Genomic DNA, 20,075 nt, shown 5'->3' with positions numbered 1-20,075 from the left:
TGTCTAAATATCCAGTCCATCTGTTTAACTCATATCTTGGTGATGTTACTGCTTCAGATAGGAAACAAACTGCCACTCAAAAGACCACAGGAAAGTGACATGTGGCTGTATTAATGATCTGAACAGTACAGTATGTTTTTAAGTATGCAAAAATACTACATAGAAAAGCAAGTAAATTTTCCCTAAATAAAATACGTAACCCTTCTGCCAGGTGAAGCCAGCAGCAACAAGGGCCAGGTTCAGTATCTAGGTACAATACAAAACCGGCTCGAGCCCTCACCCAATGACCTGGGACAATTACACACTATCCCTTGGGCGCCTCTAAGAGGCAATACTTCCCCTCTCACAAACACAGAGTCTGAGTGTAGCAAAAGCTTTTAATAAAAGGAGGGAATTAACTCAGCATTAATTTGGGAAAACACCACAACTAGGGCTCAAACACAAACCATGAGCAAAAGATCCACCCCCAAGTAAGTTGGGCAGTGTCCTTTTCCCCTCAGGGTCTTAAGTCCAGCAACCCAAAAGTCCCTTTAACTCACCACTAGATCTCAGGGGAGAGCTCATCCAGACTCTGCTTACAAATAAAGGCCCTAAATCCTGGCTACTGAATTACTATTTTATTTCCTGTATCACCCATCACTACAGGGTCTAAGAACTGCTTGATTCCTGAGTAACATTTTTGCTTCATAAGGGCAAAAATAACATGAGGTAATTCAGTCAATTCAGTCAACACTAAGTAATTACATTGGTCAAAAAATTAATTGCGTAAAGCCAAGTCTCTGTCCACCAGCCTTTCCTGCCTTCATCGTAAAACAAATGTCAGCTTGGAAAATAAATAGTAAGAAAATAAGTACAGCCTTACTGGAACATCATATTACTGGCTGTACTGTCTTCTCCCGACACCATACCTCTGTTGTGATAAGGTTTTCACCTCAGACTTGTCTATTTCATTAGCGTTTGCTAACCCATATTCAATAAATCTCTCTTGCATGTGGTAATAAAAAAGCAGAAATGCTTTAATTAAAAAGCTGCTCTATGCATTATTTGTACAGAGGTTTTTTTCTTGTAATGTTTGCTTTATCTGCTTGATAGAGATGGGCTGTGGAAATAGCCAGCATGTTAAAATGTGTACACAGACACACACGTTAACACATTAAGTACACCTGTCGTCATACACAATGAACATTAACAAAGTTTTAGATACAAGGATCTAGCCGTTTGTGAATAAATCAGATGACCTGATGAAGAAAAAGTGCCACAGGGTGCATTGTCCCCAGGAAATTAAAAACAGCCCAGATAGAATGATGATGTATATCTATAGTTGTGAATAATTATAATCACTGCCTAGCAGAAACAATCTTAGGATTTTCTCTAGCACTCATCACTGTCATATCTAAATGTTGCCTAAGTAAATTAGTTCTGCACAGCAAGAATCATACTCGACTTAATGGAAGAGTCTGTTCTTTACACCTCACCAATTCTTGGAAGCCCTGCTGGGTTTAGGTGCCATTAACTTCAAATTTAAAAAAAAATCCTGTATGGACGGAAAGATTTAAGAAGGAGCATTCTGCAGTTTGCTCTAAAAGCAGTTAGTGTTTGGCTGAGCCAAGTCTCCTCAGACAGGTCATTTCATAGTTAAGCCTTCTTAAAAAGAACATTTTTATCCCAAATTCTCACGTGTTTCGGCCTGATTTTTGCAAGACATGTCCTAAAAAAGAGAAGTTATCTTTGGAAGTCAAGAGATACAATTGCTGATATAGCTGGATCCTGTCTCACTGGTGGTGTTGAAAAACAGAAGTAGAGCTGGTGGGGTTTTTTGTTTGAAAAAAATGACAATGCAAAGTAGCCTTTTTCCCCCTAAAACTTTGTTGCAGGTATGTTTTTTGGTTTTTCAACAAAGCAGAATCACAAACCAACCCAGGATGATTCAGATTCTGTTGAGAATGTGACAGAACCAGAGAGAGGTGGATGGGAATGCTAGACGAATGGCTCTGATTCTGATCCATCTCTGAAAGAAAAATCACCTCTGTGAAACGACTCAGGAATACAGATTTTAAAATCTAGTTCTATAGCTTGTTATTGTGTTAGATTTTCCTTGTTCTTTTTGGCAGCTGGTTTTCAGAAAAAAGCAAACAAAGGTGTTTACTCAAGGCTCAGTTCACCTGCTGTTCCACCTGGCCCTTCTGCCTCAGGAGCTGGGGCCGATCTCAGATCAGAGATTACTGTTCTTGCAGGGAGTGAACTTTCAGTCAGACACGCTTTGGGGTCTCTGTTGCTGGAGACAAGGAAACTAGTTCCAGGTAACGCCATACAGCCTTTCACATCACCCTATTGGTTACCAACCCTGTATCCTCATTTAGGCAGACAGTGCTCTTTGGATTAATCCCCTAAATCCTTCAGGCTTCTGAATGCCACGCTGGAATAATATGTGATTTGCTCCCTAGTAATGAGGGTCAGCAGAGTTCAAGGGCACTTGCATCATCCTCTCACAGACAGAATTTATTGAGGCAGAAGAAGGGCGAGAGAGCTTTGAGAGTTTGTTCTGAAATACTGAATCTTGAGTTTCAATGGGGCTGATGGATTTCCAGAGATGGAGTGGAACAATCTGCTTTGAATTAGCCATTATCCTTTACGGTCCCCCATGTTTCCTGTCATCACACAAGATGATGAGTTACCCTTTAACTCACTATAGAATAATCTCCACTACCAGGGAAAGGGCAGTTAAAAAACCCTGAGCTATTGGCAGGGAAGATTTGAAAGTGCAGACTACCCCTGAGCTCAGTTTGTTGTAAGAACTAGAAGAATCATTAAAGTCAGAACAGTTCATTCATCTTGTATATTGAGCACAAGGATGATGGGGTGGGGGGGAGTGCCACAGCTACTAAATTTAGGGAGATGGGACAATATGATGAGAAACTGTGATTTCTCCTTCCCATTTATAAAACATACAAAGGTTTGATGGCACTGATAGGTGTACATCAGAAAAAGCATTAGTCAGCCATCATTACTACTTCATGATTTGTATTGCGGTGCCACCTTCAGTGGCCAGGACATGGGCAGTCAGCCCAGTAGTCAGAGCAGGAGTTGGACCAGGATCAGAACTGGTGTTAGAGGCCAGATTCCAGAACCGGATGCCCTGGAGCAAGGCCAGGCAGGAGCAGGGCTGAGTCCAAGGCAGAAACAAAGCAAGGCAGGACTGGAACAAGGTGTGACACAGAGGCCCATTGCTGTCAGCTGGCAAAGGGTTCCGTGTTCTGTAACAGTGACTCCCAACAAGCCTGACAAACTCACTACACCTAGCACACTGCTTTCACCATATTTATCCATAAAGAATACCATGTGAGGTCTTAAATGAAAGCCAAGATCTCACTGATCATTAATATCATTGTGAAATTTATGTATAAACACTACATAAAAAGTTATGTATGTCAGATAAAAATACATTCCTAAAGTCTGACTCAAGGCAGGGTTAACAAACGAGGTTTCTGCCAGACAAAGGATGGATATTTACCTGTTTGCCTCAGTACTCATGTAAATTAAGCATTGTAAACCAACACAGTGGATGTTCTGTTTGCATATAAAGGCACTGTGAAGTCAATACCAGGGAATAAACATGAGGGTGTCATCCCGAGGCTGTATCTACACTGAAAACGCTGCAGCAGAACAACTGCAGTGCTGTAGCTGAGCTCTTGTAGCTCTTCAGTGTAGACACTACATCAACAGGAGGGATTATCTCATCACTGAAGGTAATCTACCTCTCCTAGCAGTAGCTAGGTCGATGGAAGAATTCTTCTGTTGACCTAGCACTGTCTACACTAGGGGCTAGGTCGGCGTAACTACATCTCTCAGTTTGGATTTTTCACTCTCCATAGCTATGCCAGTGTAGCTTTTCAGTGTAGATCATCCCTGACTCTAGGGACAAAAAAAATAAATAAATTTCGGGGGATACAAGGAGAAGGTAAAAGGACACCTATTTATCCTTCACCGAGGAAGAAAAAGGAAAGTGCTTTTGCATTAATTAAAGAAGGATCCCTGCCATCTTGGTTGGAAACGCTGGGAGATTGCTTTAAACAAGCCTATTACATTTGCACTTGAGGAAGCATGTTATAATTTTGTTGTATAGGTAACCTTTCCGTTTCCATTATCCTGACCATCTCAAACCTTAATCTTTGATAATAAACTTCTGATGGTTTTCACTATAAATACATCTCAGTCCTGTTACATAAGAGCTGATTTGCAATTAAATCCAACAAGCCCAGTGTCTACACTGTCCAGCACACCTGATATTTCTGTGAGTTGCCAGTGACAGGATATCCCAGGGGAATGCTTCAAAAGAGGCTTGGGGAACAGGGTGCATCTTTTGTTAACCTGCAAAGCAAAGAGAAGACTAGTATTGCCCGAAGGAGATCGTCTGGGCGGCTAAGAGGCTGGTGGTGTCAAGGAGCTGACACCTAGCTAAGCACAAGCAAGTCTTTCTCTTGTTAGAGATGGGAGAGGAGGTTACAAAGTGACTCCCAGTTCTGGACACCCTGACAAGTGTCATGAAAGGCTGGGAACAAACACGTGTAGGCGCTATCGCAGCCATGGAAAAATGCTTTAAGCAGCCCCTGAACTGCTGCTATGCTTAAAGAGCCAGTCTGCTGATTCTTCCAATCAATCAGATGGTGTAGGGAATCAGGGACCTACTCCAGGGCAGCTGCATTCATCTGGTTGCCTACAGACTGACACTGCTGCAGGACCTGCTCCCTGGCAGTGCCTATGGGCCCCAGCCACAGACCAGGAGCCCATTGTTCTAGGTGCTGTACAAACAGAACAGAAAGAGAATATAAGTTAATATGCAGCTGTAAGGCGGCCCTAACACATCTTTACCATTTGGAAGGAGACTCAATTTTGAATTAATTTTAAAGCCATTTGAAAAGGTTTTTTTTTAAATGAAGGATTTTTCATCTTTACTGAGATTTTTAAGACGTGTGGTGCATATTTTGCCTTTTTTTAAAATGATGCAATAAGCAAGTACACCGCAGTCACTCTGCAATCTGGCTATTACCAAACATAAGGTTTGTTTGTGGGGAAGAGGAGAGAGTGAGTTAAGTGTTTTGCTTTTCAGATTTCCCTGGCTTTGTATGATTTGTATTTTTAAAGTTATATATTTCAGGTTCTTTTTTGGGAGAGGTAAAAGAAAACTGAAATTTTGAACAGAATGGAGAATTATTTTTAAGCCAAAAAAGAGGTCAATCTAGTAGCAGCAGCAAACCAACATTCATAATGCTTAGCAGCTTGGACGATGCTGGGGAAGGAAAATGTAAACAAACATAAAAATGTATTGTCCAGTACAATTCCCAGTATCTTTGTTTTGGCCACAGAGGGCATGATCTAAAGCCCATTCAGTCAAATGACTTCTATGGGGGCATAATCCAAAACCAGTTAAAGTACTGACTGATGGATTTGGCATCATGCACCAAGAGAATTCATCATTAACAAGAGCTGTTATACCTGGTGCCCTCCACCAGTGTTGAAAGCGAAGGTTTTGGAAACTTACATACAGTGATATGTGTACTCTACATTTGGCAGCAAGGCGTCCAGGTTCTGCTCTTCTGCAGCAGGCTGAATATGCTGCAGCAGAATTGAGTGAAATAATAATGGAGGTTTTATTTAATTAGACATGAAAAACGATATGATCAGAGTAGTCTTTGAGATAGGATTTAATTTTTAATGTACTGGTATTCACTTTATTTTAGGCTTCCCCCCACTTTGCCAACAAGCTACAAATATATTGCCAATGCATCAAATATTTTGTGGAAATTCTGGAAGTCTTGATACCTGGGTAGGGGAAAGTTGGAGTTTTGTTACCCAGGAATCAACCGAGGCTTCTGGGATTAGAGAGTTGGATACATATCCAATCCTGCCCAAAATCTGAGGGGAAGGAAGTAACTGGCTTTTGGGAGGGAAAGCTTTGAATTTATTCCCTATTCCAATAATCTTAGGCAGCAATCAACTGCCCCATGCCTTCATTTTTCCACTGTATCCTTCATATTCTAATAGGTAGGTGCTATATCTGGATGGTGCTGCTAAAATGATCAGCAATGCAACAGTTGGCAATGATGACATGAAAATAATCTTTAGACTTAAGAATTATGCCTCACTGAGATAAATGCGAGAGTCCATCTGATTCACAGCTGTACTTCAACTCAACACTGCATTGGTTTACATTTAGTTCCCATTTGGGAAGATTATTGTGGCAGAAGGGATGGGTGAAGCTGTTACAATACAGTTACTTTCCAGCAAGTACAGCAGCAAATGTAATTTCATTTAAAAAGAGACCACTATTTAAAAAAAGAAAAAAAAATTACACATCTACTATTGTTACAGGTTATCTAAAATCTGGAAGGGACTAGAGTTTTCGTTTATTTACCTTGGAACAGACTGTAACCTTCTTAAACGCATTAGCAGACACTTAGTGAATTTGACCATGTGCTAAGGCCAGATTTCCATGCATTTCCCCAGCATAGTCAGTGACTTTTCTCCTGTATATGTAGGTCTGACACCAGAGAGCGAGACACACAGACATGCAGTTTAAGAATAAAAAATGTGATTGCAAATCCCCCAAACTGGTAGGTAGGGTGAACTCCAATTGGTTTAATATTGGAAATTAGTTGTTCAACTCATTCTTTTTTCCTGCTGACTAGATTTCCAAGTTCATAGCTTTAAACAGCCTTAGTGGAGAGTGGTAGAACTTTGGGCTTTTGGTCAACCTAAATTGAGAGCCCATGTTTAAAAAATGCTGTTGTGTGGGCACTCTGCGTGCTAGATTTAAAAATCAATGGTGGGTTTATGTTCCACATTTTGTTTGTGTGCATGTGTGTGTCTGTGTGTGCATGTGTATGTGTAATACCCAGGGCCGGCTTTAGGCCTATTCCACCAATTCCCCCGAATCGGGCACCGCACCCAGTGAGAATCCCTTCCCTGGCTAGAGTCGCCTTTTTAATTTTTACTCACCTGACTGCGCTTCGGGTCTTCGGCGGCACTTTGGTGGCGGATCCTGGGCTTGCTCTAGATCTTCGGTGGCACTTCAGCAGCGGGTCCTTCAGTGCCACCAAAGACCTGGAGCGAGTGAAGGACCCACCGCTGAAGTGCCGACGAAGATTCAGAGCACCGCCCGGTGAGTACAAGCTCCACGTGTTTTTTTACACATGTGTGTGTTTTGGTTTTTTTAGTCACCCCTAACGGGGCCCCATCGAAACTGTTCGAATTGGGCCCCACACTTCCTAAAGCCGGCCCTGGTAATACCCAGTGATAACTGGAAGCTGTTTAAGTATGGGCACATCTTTAGATGAGGAAAATGGTATTCTACAGTATTCCAAGTAAAGTATGCATGAATAGCCCTATTTCCTATCATCTCTTTAATTAATTAAGACCCATGATAGCAACACTTTTGTAAGGCTAGTGGTACCCACGAGCTATGCAACTCTTAAATTTTAAAAAGCATCTTTACAGACAACAACATGTGCCTAAAAATCAGATATTCTGGCATGTAATGACACAGTCATGTAATGAGAGTGTCTGCACTGAGAAGTGGACATATGAAATTTAATCACACAGCACAGCCCAGGTGCTTAAGCACTTTCACTTTCAATGGCAGTTCCACATGTTTGTGGCTTTCTGTTGTTCTGCTGTAGGAAAAGGTGATGCAACAACAGCTCAGCTTTAAATCAAAATAAAGTAGGATTCCAGTAAGTCCTTGGGAAGAAAAAACAAGAGCCTCTGTTTCTTTCTCAGTGGATTTATTAAATCTGTAGCATTTCCCATATGCTGCCCTCCCCCTACTAATAATTCGGAAGCAGCTCATGCTCAAATACTTGTTATACAGAGCATAGCGCATTTTAAATGAAATGCTTCCTTCTGGAGTGTCCCGGAATTAGAGGGGAAACTGTATAATGATTAAGTGTATTAGCCTGTGAAACAGACTTCCCAAAGGAAGTCTAGAAGCTAGGGAAGTTTAAAACCAGCTGAGCATTGAAAAAAAAATACATATACATACACACACACACGAACATCCTGCATTGGTAGGGAACAATCCTGCATTAGCAAGAGGATAAATTACATCAGGGTTCTCAAAACAAGGGGTCACAGAAAGGTGAGAAGAGGATGCAGTATGGAAAGGGTTGAGCGCTATTGACAGACATCCTAAAAGGCTTTTCCTATCCTTGATTTTTTTATGATTTTCAAGATAACAAGAAATTATCTAACATCCAATCAAATGACTGATCTCAGGATGTAGATCTAAATTCAAACTCTCTTGAGAAATCCCTTCCTTAAAGTCTCAGACATGGTATGGCAAGTAAAGAACAGGGCTTCCCAGAGGATTCAGGGGGCCTCGGGCAAAGCAATTTCGGGGGCCCCTTCCATAAAAAAATGTTGCAATACTATCGAATACTATATTCTCGTGGGGGCTCCTATGGGATCCGGGGCCTAGGGCAAATTGCCCCCTCCTCCCCGGGTGGCCCAGGTAAAGAAAGATATTACCAATTAACTGCATCGCACCCTGTCTGTGCATTGTTCTGGGCAGCAATTCAGTGTTCCCTGCCCTAATGATAAGGACAGTGGGAGAGGCATTGAACTCCGTCAATGCGAAGTTCCAACTCAATGGGTGTTGAGAGTGCTCAGTACGTGACAAGAATTGCTCTCAAGAAAGGCATGGAAGACTATGAAACAAATGTAGTGCAAAGTCCAGTGGTCATTCTGGAAGCTGGAAACTCCAGCAGCTTGGCTCAACATTAAAGGGATGGGGCTCCAGGCTAATTGGCTGTTGATGATTAATTATGTGTACGTATCTATTTGTTTGGATATATAGAACTGTGTCCATCTCAGGCTCTAGGTACTTTATCATCTTTTAAAAAACACAATCAGTTATAAAAGTACAAACCATTAACTAACTTCAGTGGGAACTCCACCCTCTATAGCAACACCATTCACCCAAGCTGGTCAAAGAAGTATTTCAACTTCCCTTAAAAATGCCTTCCCCCGGTCCCAGCACAAACTCAACCCTCCCCAAGAGCCTACTGCAAAAGACAGATTTTGCAATGTGCTCTGAGGGTCAACAAATTCACGATCTTTCAGACCAAGGTAGCAACATGACTTCCAAAGGGCCTGCACAAAAAATGCCCTACCAGCAGTTCTCTCAGTTATAAATGACGGGGCTTCCAGTCCAAAGACTTTGGCGATCACAACGGTGGCACGAACGCAAGAGAGGAGTGCAATGTTAATAAGCAAAGTATTATAATAACCTGTGTCAAAGATCTCTTACTAACAGGGCATTTTATGAACAAGCAAGCCTCAACTCCTTTTGACCTCAAATCACTATTATCCTATGGGTGAACTGCAGCATTGCCAATCCTAAGTATTCAAATATCATGAGTCAGGCCCCCAATAAGTCATGAGTCCAGCTTAAAAATCATTCATTGTTATATCTATCAGGCATCCACAGAGTTTGTATTTCGGGGGGTCTTTTTACTAGCTTTCTGTTTTTCAGCCTTTATGGAATACTTGGGCCATCTTTTCTGCATACTCATAAAGGCTAGAAACTATTATTTCAATAAAAAGGAAACAGAGATTCCCACAATCACATGGCTCCGAGAGCCAAGGCATTATGGAAAAAGCCCCACTCAATACTGTGCAAGTTACTGAGGCACACTGAGAGCCCATGGTGACCTGGCTGAGGCAAGGAATAGAATCTAGGAGTCCTGACACTCAGTTACTTTCTTTAATCACCTATCACCTAGATGCAGAACACACCTCAAAACAGAGCACTTATTTCAGACCAAAACCTAATACATATAAAAAGCCTGTTCTCCCCCAGCATCATGTGTCTTGGAAACCCCTAGATTATGAACAAAACCATTATATATGTGGATTTTTGTTCTTGTTGGGATATTAAGATCCCCTAGCTTGATTCCCTTCAGGTCACGTCATTTGCTGTTGAGTTGGCAACACTTACATTTCACTTACATACATTTTTCAGACTCCATACTGAGAACAAAGGAGTGTTTAAAAACTCTCTGGATGCCTGAAACAGACTTATAACTAAGCAATTTAGGACGAGTCCTGCCATCCTAGCACAGCCAGCCAAGAAGAACTGTTTATGGTACTTTCTGGTTCAGAATGCATCAGGGATGTTAGATTAAAATCTGCAATAAAATTCACACTAAAATCATTTTCTTTTTCCATTACTTGAAAACCCATGCACTCAAAATCAAAACTCAGGTATGCTCTATCCTTGCTATTCCTTCTCCCAAACCAGATTGGTGGGCTAGGTACACAGAAAATAAGCAGCAACAGCTTTTTGTACTGTAGTAGCATCCAGAGGTTGCCCAAATTGTTATAAACTGTCCCTGCCCAGAATAGGTCACAATCAATAAGAGACAATCAGGTTCTTGGTATTTGCATCCAATACTGTTTGCAGAGCTATTCTGGGAATATAACACAGAATATGGTGTGCACTATATAACTCAAATACACCTAAGTAGCGGCACAGATGATGTTAAATAATACAACATTTGCTTTGCACCATAAATTATAAATATCTCTAGTTCAAAAAAGAACCAGGAGGCTGATACAAAGACCTGGAACCAAATCCTGCCATGTCTTACTTAGAGTGGTCAACCGGGCTTGAGTAAAAACTACCTATTGGAATGGAAGGTGCAATATTATGCCTATGAGTGAGAGTACTCATCTTTGCTTATGCCTTGGAAACAACAATGGCTATGATTTTAAAGTTGGTCAAACTAGGGCTTGCCTTTCAGATGAGAGTGCTCAGCACTTTGACCTTCCAGCCCCTTTAAGGTGTCTCAGATTGCACTCCCAAAAAAATCACTAGTCACTTTTGAAGACCTTGGCCAATGGCATTAGTTGCACACTTATTTTGTTGCTTAACTAAGATATATTCATGCTGAAGAGCCTGAAACATGACAATTTCCCCCAGACTCTCCATGCCTTCGTGGAGTAAAAGATTGAAGCATGTTTTTTCAGTTCTATGGTTTTCCCCAGGCTGGATGCACTAAACTTGTGTGCCATCTGCCATCCTGTGCCCACTGTGCTTTGTCAACCTGATCCAGAAGCAGCACTTTTTATCTCTCTGTGGAACTATTGAATCTCTGTGACCAGTGGGCAGAGAAACTTCAGCAAAGATAGTTTGAGCTGTTTAAATCTTACTTTTTCCACACAAGGTCTTGCCCACTTTGGCAGCAAGGTTATTGAGTGGGATCTGGAATCAGGAATTCTATGCCAGATTCTTTCACTGAGTTTCTTTGTGGTCTTCGAGTGTATCATTTTACCTCCTGGAGTTTTGAACGGACTGATTCAACAAAAGAGTCCTATTCACCGAAGTACTTAAGGATGCACATAAATGCTCTGCTGACAAGTAGGGCCGGCTCCAGGCACCAGCTTAGGAAGCAGGTGCTTGGAGCGGCCAATGGAAAAGGGCGGCACGTCTGGGTCTTCAGCAGCATGTCCCTCAGTCCCTCTTGGAGGGAAGGACCTGCCACCAAATTGCCGCTGAAGAATGAAGCGGCACGGTAGAGCTGCCACCGAAATGCCACAGATCTATCTTTGTTTTTTTTCCTTTTTCATCACTTGTGGCGGCAAAAAAGCTGGAGATGGCCCTGTGACTAGCAATAAAGAACATCTTAAATACCTTCCTGAAATATCTTCTAAGAGTACCTATCACCAAAAAGTGAGAAAGGTTAATTAATTAAAATACTTCACAAATATTCAGATACAAGAGGCGCAACAGAAGTGCCACATATTAGTATTATTAACGGAGTTAGAAGTTTCTTCTGAAAAGATTCTTTTCCCTTTTAGTTGTCACAATGCAACTGCAGGTAGGTACATCAGACAAGGAGCAAAGAGAACTCCCTTCGTCAAGATCTATTATTTCAGTATACTCCTTAAATTAAAAGTTTTTTAAATTAGCCTGTTCCCCTGCTGGTAGTGACATTACATTCTGAATATGACCTATGCAATTTTATAAACTAGAAAAAAGGACTTTGCTTTATAAAGTGGTTTTCCACCCTCAGTATTTAGACTTCAGGAACTGTGCCCTCCTGTCTTAAAATGCTGTAGACCACATAACAATAGAAATTTCATTTATAAAATAGTTTCAATCAATTTGCCAGTGTCTATTTTTATTCTTTGTGCAAGAAGCCTTGATTATAGGCCTAAAGCATGCATATTTCTAACCCTCTTCTCCTTTGAAATGACTGACTGTCATAATGCACACATTAATCATTCTATATTGGATACTCCCTATCCAAACATACATAATTCATTTCAAATGGCTCCTGTTGTTTAAGGGCACAGATGGATGCCATGGACTACATTTGAGCACACTGTAGCTTCCCTTTCAAGCCAGAGTTTATGTAATACAGTTGGACATTACATTCTGTTCAGCCAAACTCTGCTCTCAGTTACTTCTGGGGAAAGTCAATGTCTTGGTCCTGGATTTACATCAGTAGAACAAAGAGCATAATTTGGCCCAATGGCTGGCACTGAAAAGAGACATAAGATTACGTTAAGCCATTTTCAATTACAGCTTTTGCAAACGGATCACTTTTTTGATTCTCATTTCTCTTTGCACTGAGATATTAATAATGCATTACTATGTGGAAGAGGTGACCACTCTACCAGCAGATGCTGAGCAAGGGAACAGGTATACAAGACAGAAAATATTATGTAGCTAGAGGGCTGCTCTCTTTAATATTTGGACACAGCTCCCTGAAGGGAAAAGGTGTCAAGAACAGCAGCGCTCCCAAAACTTGTTGGGGTACATTCATCTCTGCACTGGCACTAACACAGGGATGGAATGGAGGTGCCTTGCACCACCCCTACTTAGGGGCTGCTGGGATAGGTTCAGCCCTTGGTACAGGACTGGATAGCCTTTGCTTCAGTGGCTCCTTAGGCCCCTAACAGGATACAATCATTACAGTGCAGGGCCACCCTCTTGCCATGCTTGGGGCTGTGAAACAGAGCTTGGGTAGGAGGCAAAAGGGAGGTGCTCCAGGGCAATGGTGAGTTGAAAATGCACAAGTTGAAAAGCCATTAGATAACCATTAGAAGCACTGTACCCATTTTCTTTGTACAATCGGAGAGAAAGCTGATTTAGTTACTCAGATTCCTAAGGTAATTCAGTTGGACATTATTAAAAAGATTAACTCAGTAAACTTTTTAATTTCCTTGCTGTATGTGACCACTGTAACTTCCCCTTAAGGCCTCTCATTAAGTTGACTGCTTTTGTGTTCCATTGCAGACATTCTACTCAGCACCTTTTCCAGATTAAAAGACTTTAAGCCTATTTACAGACCCATTTCAAGAGGAAACTTTTTTTCCTTCCAGGAAAAAAAGATATAAGCACAGCTCAAGAGCAATTGTTTGTATTCAAGTAAAGCCTACCGTCCCCAACTGAGACCCCAGGATATCATGCGCTGCACAGTCCCTGAGTTTACCTTCTAGACAAGATGGATAAATTGAATATTATTTTCCTTTTTTATAGAAGTGAATCTGAGGCACAATAACTCATCCAAAGTCACACAGCAAATCTGTGGCACAGCTGGGTAACTAAACTCAAATCTCTCCAGCCTCAGCCCTGCACAGGAACCACAAAACCATGTTTCTTCTATTGCAAGTACTGTATTTATTCTCATAGATTCTGGAACCAGGAGTGTGGGAGGTGCTACTGCATCCACGGGCTTGAAGTGGTTTCCATTATATACAGGGTTTACAGTTTGGTTCAATAGCTCTTAGCACCCCCACTATAGTTCCTGCACCCACGTTTATTCTTGACATGCTTCTGATGTTTCCTTTCAGAAATGGAGAGTTTAAAAAGAAGTCAGTTTAGAGAAAACAACTGGACAATAACTTGGTGGATTTTAATGCTCAGAAGCTGCCAAATCAAGAGACAGCAATGAACAAGTACCAAGAAAATTAGAAAATTCCCCCCACAGCATTGCTAATGTATCTCATTCTGAATATGCAACAACCCTTGCTAATACCGACCTTGGTTACTTCAGACCTTGTCTGCACTAACACAGCTATGTTGTGCAGCATTATCACCACAATTAAAAATAAACAACATCAGGCAGAGTAACTGTCACCCTCAAAAAAACAAAATCAAATGATTCAGACCGGTCGCCAGAAAATGTCGCTGTTGGCCATTCTAGTGCTGGAGAACTGAAGGTCAGGGTTTGACTACAGAAAGCCTGTGTTACACATTGTGTGCATAGATACGCTGTAAGTGAACTTTACACAGAAAAGCTCTATGGAGAATACTGGCCTCCTACATTATTGAATTTTCCTAACCCATGAGATGCTTTATTTGCTGCTTAAGTTGTAGGTGGAGCAGAGCAGCCAAGGACAAAGGTTTGGGGAGGGGAAGAGAGAGAGTATGAAGTCTTACCTTCAGATTATTTTCACAATATCACATACTACCATTATGTATACATATATATCACATACTAATAAAGTTCAAAGAATGTTATTAAGGTTGCAAAAAAATAAATAAATCAAGCAATCAAAGAATTTACCACCCATCCAGCAGCTGTGGACCAATCTCAGGCCTTTTCAAAGCCTCCAGTCACAAGTGGCAACAGGGCAGGTTGCAATCTGAACAGAGGTGCCAACCATTTAGAGCGCATGGAAAATGAACTAATCTTCTTAACTCCTACAGGGATCCCTCAAGAGAAAGGGTAAGAGGCAGGGTACACTTACACTGTTGCTACCAGAGATGTACCTATTCTTTGAATGAGAGATCTTCAGACCAGCACCTTTAACGAAAAGTATGTTCACTTGAAGGGAAAAAGAAAAGTGAAATTATCTTCCATTGTAATACGACAGATAGAAAATTGGATGCTGACACCATTCACTAATATGCAGATACAAGATCAACATTGTCATATGAACTGACTACTCATGTTAATGTTCCAAATAGCCTTTCTATTAATCAAAATCCATTGAATGCAGTGTTTAAACATAAAGATATTGTCTTTTTTAAAATCTTCCTATTAATTTCCTTCATGGGAACTTTGCTTGCAGTCATGACAAAACCCATCAATGAAGTGTCATTGCACTGTCAAGCGGGCTCCAAACAGACTAATTGACAGTGCTCGTCAGACTGGTAGGAAGACAATGTCCTTGCCCTGAAGAGTAGCACACTGAGTAGCAAATGTGTGTGCACATGTCCATTTGGGGCAGAAAGCTAGAGAAGAATGGATAGCAATGTGAATGGATTACAAAATTAAAGGTGCAATTTATTAGTCACCCATGTTTTTTTAAATGTGCACACAATTTACAGTGAATTGGGAGAACAAGGAATGGGATGGAATTGGTAGGATTCCTTGCAGAAGTTCATTTTCTTTGGGACTGGAAAGAGGAAAAACTTGAGGCATGTGAGACCAAGGATGAATGAGGGAGGGAAGGGGTTCAGCTAGATTGGATGGACACAGAGCCCTTTACCTGCTTCCCCCTGAAATTAATGGGATGTATGCCCTGATCCTGCAATGAGCTCTGTGCAAAACGGACCTCTAACATCAATAGAGCTCAAAGACCCATATGTGCAGAGGGCTCTGGGGCTCCACTGGGAGTAACACTGGACCCATGGTGCACTGTAATCACATGGCTTGGGAAGAACCTGGAGGAGGGGAGGGGACAGGGCATGAGAGAGAGTAAGGAAAAAAGTGATGAGATAAGCAGAAGCCAGGCTGTCCTATTAGTGTTGTTATTTCTGGCAATCAGGACCAAGGACATTTTGAACTTTCCTTTTCATTCTCATCTCCTTTTCAAAAAAAAGAATGAATACGATTTTTTGAAATGACTCTCTTTTGGGGCCAGATTCCATTTTCTCCTGCCCTATGGTCAGGGTTATAATCTAAACAAATCAGAATGGAAATCACATATTGCCTGAACATCAGACTGCCAAAAAAAGAGAGACACACACACACACAGACATGCAGACAAATATGCGTCAAGGTCCTTGAGCCACTTGATGACCTGCTCTGTAGTTCGATCTCATTAGCATTTCCTTGAACTGAAGATGTTAATGTATACTGGGTCCTTTTAGAGGAAGCTTACGGATATTCATCTACAGGGAAAACACATTTTTCCCCTACCAAGAAATACATATAATATAACCCAAATTACCTGAACTTTGGTTGAAAAAGTGTCACTTCTTTGAGCTGTTGTTTTATGAAGATCTGTCCTCACTCTACAAGTTTGTGCTCAGCAGAATCTACTATAAATTGCAGCCAGTCAAAATAAAGCATTAACAATAAATCTAAGAGCATAAAACAGCACATAAGAATCAATTGAGTATAGCTCAGCCCTTAGCTGAATACCAAAACAATTAAATTCATCTGTAGTTTTATATCATAGTAATCTAAAAAACAAATTATGTTTTAAATGGCTTGTACACAAGAGAACTTTCGTTGTTTCCACCTGTGGTATTCCCATGTCACAGCATTTTTTCTATCTTTATGAGGCATGTTTACAATGCAAGGCTTGCACAACTTAATCTGTCTATTGGCAATAAGTATCAAGATGCCCATTTCCTTCTAGAAATAAAAACTATATTCAACACAAGAGAGAACCTGAAGTGGCTAATTATGGTATTAACCCAGAGTATCCTTAGTTGAAGAAAGTCCAATTTTCCCAATTAATCACTTCAAGAGGAACTTTTAGAAACCAATCAAAAAAGCCCAGAGCAACTTGATCATGTAGCGTGCATATGAACATTCTATAGCCTCAAAACAGCTGTGGACTTGTAAAACTTTTGGAAAATATTTACAACGTACACATGAAAAAAATGCCTACTTTTGTCTTATCTGACACTGAAGAAAAACAAGTCCTAATGGGTGGAGAATCATCATCCCTATGCTATTTAATTCTAGGCCATTAAATGTCAATATCAATGCCTGCAAGAGAGTCACACCTTGCCAATTGTTTACTGTGATGCAATTAATAGCAGTTATCCTATCTTTTCTGTTTCAGAACTGCTTTAAACTAGGGGTCTTCCATACTTTTCCAAGCCTAGAAACACAGGGGAACCAATCCTAATCTCTTCTGCTAGTAGGACACTCAGACTAGTTAACCCAAGTCACTTGGCAAAATACATTTTTATTCAAATTAAAGAAATCTTTGGGTTAACAATTCAAGTGTGCACATGTGTTCACTGAACATCTACAAATTTAAGCTTTCAGACACTCAAAGCTATGGATAACTCAAACATGCTCTAAGAGGATTGAGTGAAAGCTTATTTCTTTGTGTTGATAGCCTTGAATTTTTACACAGGTAATAGGAGATGCACTTTCTTCACCACCCATGATAAAAATATAACACTTTATTGTAGAATAGTGTCTGTGCTTATCTTTTCCAACAGAATCTGAGAGAAATTAACCAGTTTTCCGCTCCTGCCCCCCAGCACATGTAAAATTTACACAGCATCATGATAGGGGCATTTCAGCTTCTAAATGGGTTGAGGCTCCCTGTGTTACTTATGAGAAATTTGTTCATACATCCGAGACATAAGTGTTTACCACTATGAACTTAGCTTAAAGTGACATAAATAGGAGTTGATGTCACACTGTTGCACAATGTGAAACAGTGCTTTCGTTCTAGCCATAGACACCCATTTCACACTGCTAATATGCTAGACTTCTTAAGTCACAACGAATATAATTACCCTAAATTGCATTGACAGTTTTTCTGAACAAGAGTCTTCAAAATGCGTCAGTCCCCCAAACCTTCCTGGGGTATTTATGAAGGAGCAAAGAACATCAGTCAAAACGGAGGGCAAAAACAAACATTAATGTTTGCAATAACAAACCTGACTAAGCTCTCTCTTAATGTACAGGTAGTAACCAGCAGTCTATTTTATTCAAATAGGCCAACATAAAAGAATCTGATCACTTACTTCCATGCTATAGATGAGTCCAGAAATTAGTTATTTATGGATTTACTTAAAAAAACAAACCCAAAGGGTGATTTGATATTTAAAGAGGAAATGGTTTTAACACACATATTTAAAAAAAAAAAGGAAAAAAATTGACGGCAAGAGTAAAATACATGAAGTCACAGAAAAATCTTGAGCACAAAACTTCACAAACATTTGCTATATGTCATCGCAATTTGGTCCACCATCACATTAATGACAGTGAGTTTATTCATTCAACTTGGATAGGGATCAATAAAAAAACCACTTTCAAATGAATACCTGAACTATACGATCTATTACCCAAAGCACGTACATGGGAAATACCATCAAGACAAAGAAAAGACAGGTTAGAATATTACTAACTTTACCACAAGTGTAAAGAAAATTGATTAGCCAGAACTAACAAAAGCTAAAAGAAAAAAAGATATCATAGATTTAAAATACAATGATATCTAAACCTTTTCACAGTAAAATGATCTGTCCGGTGCAAGCCATTGCATTTATTTTTTAAAAAATAAAAAGCTACATGAGGTTTTGGACTCTCAGTGAACACATTCCACCCATTTTTTTCCCTCAGAAATCTTAGTTTTTAGGTACTAGCAAAACTATAGGAAAAATCTGAAGACATGTAGATGTTTACAATAATGTAGGAAGATAAAAAGGGCAGGGAACAGGGTCAAAGGGTCTTCATGTTAGAGTAAGAAATAGAGAAAAAAGATGCAGCCTTTAAGTCTCTCTGAGAACAAATTAAGATGCTAAGGATGAATTTATCATAATTATTAAATTTAGCTTGGTAGCAATAATGAGAAGGAACAAGTGATACATTGGATGGAAATCACAACCACCAAAACATAACACCTCACTTTCTTCTCCTTTAAATCAACCAGTGATCTATTTTTTTTAAAAGGTGTTTTTTTGGCAAATGTGTTCAACTGTGCCCTGGATCCCTGAGAGCACTGAAGGAGTTCTTTACAAAACAACAACTTTGATTTATTCAAGTAAACATTAGAAACACTTTGGCAAACACGACCATATGGATGGGAAAGAGATATAAGGGATTTTCTGTTTGCCTTTAGAAACTTAACAGCTGTGAAAGCATCAGCTATGTTATGAGCCAATAACTTCTCCTCTTTCAATCCTTTTCATTTATCAACCCAAACCCAATTTAATTTGATGATGTAAAAAGCTTGGGGGGGGGGAACAGAATGAATAATCTTTCAGAACCTTAAAATAGAAACACTTTAATATTCATCTTTCACATCATAAATTTAGAGAACAAGGAAACAGATCTGCTGTAACTTAGTTTTAGAGCCTAAAAACGTGGAGCAAAGATATCAAACTTATTTCTATCTTGTTTATATTTGGGGGCAGGTTGTTTTTTTTTCCATCCTAATCAGCCACCAGCAGCCCTGATGACCCACTACCACAAACTTCCTGGAGTGATTAGTTCAGAACTACTTACCTTCACAAAGGAGGAGAAAACCTACTATCCACCCAGTGAAAGGCATCTTTGCCCCTCCAGTAATCCTATTTTCCCCCCTAGGGTCTAGAAGCTGAGAGTACTCCTGGCCAGGCTATTTTCAAATGATTACAATAAGCTTTCCAGTAAATTGAGAAAGTCTTTTTCGCACGTAATTCCTCAGTCGGGCTGACCCATAGTCTGGGGCTTCTCAGCTCTGTGCTCACTCTCTGTTAAGTGCGGTGATATAATGATGCTAGGGAAAGGGAGGGGGAGAGACACAGAGGGAGAGAGAGATTGCAGTGAACCTGCTCAGATGGTGCTGGGCTGTTGTTTCTCAACCTCCCGGTAGTGGTAGCTCTGCTTAACCAGATGCTGCCTGCATTTAGCTGGGCAGATTTTAAAGTCCTGCTGCCAGAGTTGTGTCTTCTCCCCTAACTGGGAGAATTGACAAACTCTGTCTCGTGGTGCCCTGGGCTGCAATGAAGACCTGTCCTGGATCTCCTGTTCTGCCACTGACTCAAAGAGAGGACAAGAACCAGGCTCTGGTAAGTTTCCTTCCTCCAGGGGGACACGATGAGAAACGGCCACTGATTGTGCTGCCTCTGGATGTCCAGGCTACTGATTCTCCAGACAGACACT

At 40.5% G+C, this 20,075-nt stretch overlaps 1 protein-coding gene across 1 annotated transcript in view; it reads right to left on the bottom strand.

Annotated features, from left to right (window-relative positions):
• Window positions 1–19,764, bottom strand: part of RET (ret proto-oncogene) — a 112,945-nt gene extending 93,181 nt beyond the window's left edge. The window contains exon 1 of the mRNA XM_050960732.1: window positions 19,437–19,764. Within this exon, the coding sequence (XP_050816689.1) occupies window positions 19,437–19,482 (46 nt within the window). The 5' untranslated portion in view covers window positions 19,483–19,764. The remainder of the gene's footprint in view (window positions 1–19,436) is intronic.
• Window positions 19,765–20,075: the final 311 nt, after the last annotated feature.

Source organism: Gopherus flavomarginatus, chromosome 6 (genome assembly GCF_025201925.1).
Source record: "Gopherus flavomarginatus isolate rGopFla2 chromosome 6, rGopFla2.mat.asm, whole genome shotgun sequence".
NCBI classification, from domain to species: Eukaryota; Metazoa; Chordata; order Testudines; family Testudinidae; genus Gopherus; species Gopherus flavomarginatus.
This window is presented reverse-complemented; position numbering and strand designations above follow the sequence as displayed.